We start from the raw sequence: 6,287 nt of genomic DNA on the forward strand, positions 1-6,287 counted from the left end.
GGCTGTGGGGTGGGGAGAGAGAGGGAATCTCCCCAAGCTGCTCCTCCTCCCTCCTCAGGGACCTTGAGGCTAAGACTTCTCCTGCTAAAAGATTCTCATAAAGATACTGCCCTGCCCTGCCCTGCCCTGCCCTGCCTTGCTGGGAAGTTCTTCCTAGTCTAACCCCATCTTCGGACATATCTATGCCCATTCCCCTTTTTGAAAGGACCCTTCTGGGACCACACTCGCTGTCATTTTCTCTCATTCTCTCCCTCCAATCAGAGATTCTTTGCCCAGAATAGAGACAGGAAGGGAATACCCCTGCTAGTTCCCCCAGCCCTAAATAATTTGAAATCATAATAAAAAGACCCTAGTTATGAGTGTAGCAGTGAGGAGAAGAAATTTTTCACAGATAAAGGAAAGAGGCTATTTTGAGGTTAAAGGTTTCCTCCCAGCTGCCTGTCCAGGGTCCGTTCAGAATTGGCATCATCTGGGACCCCTTCGCCTTGCGGGGAATCCGTTGGAGGGTGTCTAGGAGGGGGCAGAGGAGCCAAGGGATGGGTGGCAGGAGTCAGGTGCTGGCCAGCAGAGGTCACCCATCCAGGGAGGGATCAACATGGCCGACGCACCCCGGACTGTACTGATCTCAGGCTGCTCGTCGGGAATTGGCCTGGAGCTCGCAGTACAGCTGGCTCATGACCACAGGCAGCGCTACCAAGGTTAGAGGCCCAGGGTGGGGCCGGGAAGGGCAGGGGTGGGCACGGCTTCTGAGGACCTTCAGCCGTCCTGGCACTATTTCCACTAGCCCATCCCTTCAGCTGTATTTGTGGGCTTGAGGAGGACCCAGGACACATGGAGGCCCCCTTCCCACCTCTGCTCAGGAATCACCCCTTCATCCAACCAATATTTCTTGTGCACCTACTGGGCGCCAGGCACTATTCAAGGTGCTGGAAACACAGCTCTGAACAAAATAGACAAAAATCTCTGCCCCGAGCAGTGGTGTGAGGGAGGAGAGGGAGAACAGACAATAAACAGATTTTAAAATTGTATAATATGTCTAGTGCCAATAAGTGCTAAGAAGCAAAATAAAACAAGGGTAGAGTGTGGTAGGAAGTGGGAGGTTGGTGATACTTTTTAAAGGGCTGGTGGGGAGGGCTTCCGGGAGGCTCCACTTCGCCGCATTCCCTAGGACTCCCCTCCCCCACCCCTCCCCTGATTACCGCTCCAAAATAAGCCTCTTAAGTGACCCTGACCTTGGGGGCTTAAGGGGGTGGGGGTGGGGGGCTCTAAATCTAGGGACCTGGCCTCCTGCAACTCTGGAGTAAAGTGCCCCAGTCTGCACCCCACCCCCACCCCCCCCACCCCCACCCCCCCGGGAACCTCTGACCCAGAGCACGCTGGAGCTGAAGTGGGCACAGGGCCACTACGTAAGAGGAGGTTGCAGGGGGCAAGGGCATTGCCCCAGTTGGCGGGGCTGATTCTCCCAGCCCTCTGCCCTCTGTCTTAGACACACACACAGCTTTGGGTGTGACAGTCTGAGGGTCAGGGTGCAAGGAAGCCATAGCACTGCATGTGTCTCCGTGCACACGCAGTGAGTGTGCAAAACTGCTGAAGGATGTTTATTCAATCACTTCCCGGCCTTTTGGCGAAGATCAGGTGTGAAGGATGTTTACCGAGTGCTTACAGTGTGCCAGGTTCTGATCAAAGTGTCTCACATCACGTGTATCAGTTAATCCCCGTATCACCCCTATGAGGTGGCCATTACCATTAGCTCCATCTTAGAAGTGAGGAAACTGAGGCACATTGGGCCAAAGATCCTTGCCCAAGGTCGCCCAGCTGGAAAGTGGCAGAGCCCGGATTTGAACCCAGGCAACCCAGTCCCTGTGGCCACACTTGTCACTGTATGTAGATGCATGTGGTCCCATTCATCTGTGCAACACCCACGAATCACACGGGCCCACGGATCACGTGAAAGTGCCCACCAGGGCTGTGCATGTGTGATTGTGGGTACATGCACGAGGGGTACAAACAGGTACGCAGGTATTTGAGCTCAGCACGCCAACAAACCCAGGTTGTTGTAGGGGCGGGACAGACAAGGAACTTCACTTTGCTGAGCCTCAGTGTGTCAGCCACTTCACCTACTTGTCCTGGCTTCTATTGCTAAGTAGCAAATCATCCCAAAACTTATGGTGTAATAGAACAACTGTAATCATCTGTCTCTCATGTTTTACAAGGCCATAAATTTGGAAGGGCTCGGCCAGGCAGTTCTGGCTCAGGGTCAAAGGCTACAACTGGAACAGTGCGGGGTAGTCATGGGCCTGGGCAGGCATGAACCTCAGGGCTTCTCCATGTGGTCCCTCTATCTGGCTAGCTTGGGCTTCCTCCCAGCAAGGTAGCCTCGGGATAGCTGGGCCGCTACAAGGTGGCTGAAGATTTTGAGAGTGAACGTTACAGCAAACAAGGCAGAAACTGCAGCATCTTTTCTGGCTGAATCCCAGAAGCCATCCAATGTTACCTTCACCCTATTCTATTGACTCCCGGCTAGTCACAAGATTCAAGGAGAGGGACATGAGATTTCATGACTTGAGGGGGAGCAGCAAAGTTCTCAAAGAGCGTATGCGATGAAAGATATTGTGGCCATCTTTGGAAAATTAGTCAGTGGCCTAATCATAGGGAGGATTAGAGTCCTAATCATTGGAAGGATTAGAGGTTTATAAAAGTGTTTAGCACAGCGTTTGGCACATGGCAGGTATTTAATAAGCTGAAATTTCTGTGGATAATGGAAACATGGCTATTTGCATGTACACACACACACACACACACACACACACACACTGACCCTAAGTATGTATTTCTTTCCTCAAGGCAATATGTTCTATGTTTATTTTATTGGCTTCCTTCCTGGGCTATACATTCTGTGAAGCCAGGGACTTTGCCTATCTCATTTCATGCAATAGTCTCAGCACCTAGAATAGGGCACAGTGGATACTAAGTAGGTGCTCAGTAAAGGATGGATGAATGAATGGATGAAAGTACAGGTAAGTGAATGTACACAAATATGCATTTGTGGCCGTGTAGTGAATGTAAGTATGTAAACCTGTGGGTCCCCATCCCTCTGTGACTGTTCATGCAAGATGATGGAAATACATGCAAATGAATGCAGAGGGAAAAGGAGCCCAGTGCCTGACCCAACACTGGTCTCTGTTCCCAGTGGTGGCCACCATGAGGGACCTGGGAAAGAAGGGGGCACTGGAAGCAGCTGCTGGAGAGGCTCTGGGGCAGACCCTCACCGTGGCCCAGCTGGACGTGTGCAGTGACGAGTCAGTGGCCCAGTGTCTCAGCTGCATCCAGGGAGGGGAAGTGGACGTGCTGGGTGAGACCGAACAGCCCCCGGGGGTCACTCCCCCCCCTGCCCTAACCACAGGTCCTCGTCCCAGCGAATCCTCTCCACTGTCTGAGCACCAGCTTTCCTGCTTCACCAGAAACCTGTAGCCCTGGACAGAAGGGGTAGACAAGCCGGCTAAAAGCCCAGGGTACCTGTTTATTAAGGATACAAGAATAAACTTGAGTCCTGGGTGTAGGATGGATTTTATTGAATAGAACTTCCCACATTTGGAGAAAACCATATGCAGTTGGAAAAATTACTCTGATGAGTCATTTTGGGGAAAGAGCTTCTGTTGAAGAAGCGACACAAGTTCCCTCGGAGGCTTTTGAAGGAGGGCAGGTGTGGCTGTTTTGATGCAATGTGGGGTCAGAGCTGAACGGTTCATGTATTAAGGGGAGGCTGTTCCCAGCAGCCCTTCCCCCCCACCCGGGGTTCAGGGTCCCTATAACAAATGTTAAACTATATGTAAAAATCACCAGGGCTCCACACTCTTCCACTCGAGATACTCTGGCCTGGCCCTGAATTTGGAGCAGGGGATGGGATGATCCAGGGAGTGTCCCTACAGGAGTGGCACTAGAAAGGTTTGGGGGACCTCAATGTAACCTCACCCCCCCTTAGTGAATAATGCTGGAGTGGGCCTGGTGGGGCCCTTGGAGGGGCTCAGCCTAGCTGCCATGCAGAACGTCTTCGACACCAACTTTTTCGGGGCTGTGCGTCTCGTCAGAGCTGTGCTTCCTGGCATGAAGAAAAGGAGAAAGGGCCACATTGTGGTGGTCAGCAGTGTGATGGGGCTGCAGGGTAAGCCCTGGGGACCCATCCCTGCGAATCCCCCCAGTGTCTGACCCTCCCCAGGCCGGAAGGATGGCAAATAGGTTTTAGCTCATACTCCAAATGAGCCTGTGTGGGGAAGGATTCCAAAGCTCTGAAGGAAGAATTTCTGGAAGAGTCTATGTCCACCATACTGTAAGAGGAGGCAGTGGTCTTACAAATACGGCCAATGGCCATCCACATCCAGTATCAGACCTACTTCCCGACACCTCTACAAGTCTCTCCCATCTCCCCAAACCCAAAAGAACCGTCAGAACTCCTCTGTGACGTTTTCTTGCCAAACACCTCCAACCAAGCCCTGGCGACGTCTAGCTCTGGGGCTCTGAGGTTCTGCAGAAACGGAGAGCAGTGATTGCTCAGTGATGTCTGCTATTGGCCTGCTATGGAGACCACCTGTTTGCCATCCAGGCTCCTGGGTCTTTCCTCCTTGAGTCCCTCTAGACTCCCTTCCTCCCCAAGGAAATGCCCTGGGATCCGCCCCCCTCCTCAGCAGACCCCTTAAAGAATCCCCCTTACTTGTTAAGAATCTGATTCTACTACTCAGCCCCATCTCTTTGGTCCCTCTTCCAGCTGTACCTCCTAACCTCAGGGGCTACATTCCCTCTTAATAAAAACAGAGAAGAGCCCCAGTGAATCGGACTTGACTTCAGGGGCCCTGGAAATCCTATGCTCAAGTGGCCCAGAGGTTTAGAGGATGGAGGGAAGAAGGGTTTTCCAGGGCTAAGGACAGGTGGAGCACAGGGCAACCCAGGACAACCTAATCCTGAGCCCATATGCTCCCATCACACATACATACACTCACCATGTTGGCCCTCGATAGCCCCTCATTCTGATCTTCAAACCCTCTTTGCTCTGTCTCCTGAAGACCCCATGTCCCTCCGGACCCACAAGCCCATCACCCAGACCCCAAAGGGCTCAACCTCCTCCAATCCTCTCAGGTGTCGTGTTCAATGAAGTCTACGCAGCCTCCAAGTTCGCCCTGGAGGGATTCTTTGAGAGCCTGGCTGTCCAGCTGCTGCAGTTCAACATCTTGTGAGGCGGGCGTTTGGGTAGTGAAGGGGGAACGGGAGACAGTGATGGGGAAAGACAAGGGAAACGGAGGCAGCAAGGAGGAGTGGGGTGGGAAGGCAGTGATGGTGGGGAAACGGAATCAGGAATGAGGAAAATGGAGGTATGGGAAGAGGATGGGCAGTACCAGGGGAAGGGCAGTGGATGGGCTGGGGAACCAGGAAGGATGGGGAGAGTGAGGAGGAGAGGGACGTTAATGGGGCCGCGAGGGGGTCGGGGTACCAGACCCCGGTGCCCCTCCCTATATCCCCAGCATCACCCTGGTGGAACCTGGTCCAGTGGTCACTGACTTCGAGGGGAAGCTCCTGGAGCAGGTTTCCACGGCCGAGTTCCCAGACACTGACCCTGACACCTTGCACTACTTCCGAGATTTCTACCTCCCAGCCTCCAGGGAGCTCTTTCGCTCTGTAGGGCAGAGCCCACAGGATGTGGCCCAGGTGAGTGGGGGGAGGGGGAGCGCAGAGCCCCAAAGACGTGGCTCGGGGGGATGGGAGGGTACCTCACCCTGCAAACCCCGCCTCCCTGAATCCAAGAACTCAGGGCTCCACCCCATAGGTCATCGTCAAGGTCATCAGTTCACCCAGACCCCCCCTGCGCCGACAGACCAACGCCCGCTACACCCCGCTGGCTGCACTCAAGGCTGTGGACCCCTCCGGCAGCCTTTACGTGCGCACCTCCCACCGCCTGCTCTTCCGCTGGACGCGCTTCCTCAACCTTGGCCTCCGATGTCTGGCCTGTGGCTGCCTCCGCATCCGAATATGGCCCCGGTGAGCAGAGCTTCACCCGCCCCCCCCCCCCCCCACCATGGTCAGGGCTGGGGCAGAAAGAGGGAGCCTTGGACCCTGGGCTGAGGAGCCCAGAGTAGGGAGGCTGGAGCTGCGTCTGGGAAGGTAAGGTAGGCTTCCTGGAGGAGGGGACATTGTTGCTGGACCTGGAAAGATGAAATAGACTGCCTCATTCAACCTCTGGACTTTATTATCTTGGGCCTGGAAATACAAGGATGATCTAAAACGCCTTCTACATAGAA

General features: G+C 54.0%; 1 protein-coding gene across 1 annotated transcript; it reads left to right on the forward strand.

Moving 5' to 3' along the window:
- Window positions 1–591: 591 nt before the first annotated feature.
- On the forward strand, window positions 592–6,031 carry RDH8 (retinol dehydrogenase 8). Its single transcript, XM_042927427.1, has 6 exons — window positions 592–698; window positions 3,191–3,352; window positions 3,983–4,162; window positions 5,131–5,224; window positions 5,514–5,697; window positions 5,816–6,031. The coding sequence occupies exons 1-6, from the start codon at window positions 596–598 to the stop codon at window positions 6,029–6,031; spliced, it is 939 nt and encodes a 312-aa protein (XP_042783361.1). The 5' UTR covers window positions 592–595.
- Window positions 6,032–6,287: the final 256 nt, after the last annotated feature.

Source organism: Panthera leo, chromosome A2 (assembly GCF_018350215.1).
Source record: "Panthera leo isolate Ple1 chromosome A2, P.leo_Ple1_pat1.1, whole genome shotgun sequence".
NCBI classification, from domain to species: Eukaryota; Metazoa; Chordata; class Mammalia; order Carnivora; family Felidae; genus Panthera; species Panthera leo.

What these genes read in the sequence shown, in the direction of transcription:
- RDH8 (XM_042927427.1), top strand. Translation starts at nt 596, where the DNA reads ATGGCCGACGCACCCCGGACTGTACTGATCTCAGGCTGCTCGTCGGGA. An exon ending in CCACAGGCAGCGCTACCAAG is followed by an intron (nt 699 to 3,190) that starts GTTAGAGGCCCA and finishes CTCTGTTCCCAG; the next exon opens with TGGTGGCCACCATGAGGGAC. An exon ending in CAGTGTGATGGGGCTGCAGG is followed by an intron (nt 4,163 to 5,130) that starts GTAAGCCCTGGG and finishes CAATCCTCTCAG; the next exon opens with GTGTCGTGTTCAATGAAGTC.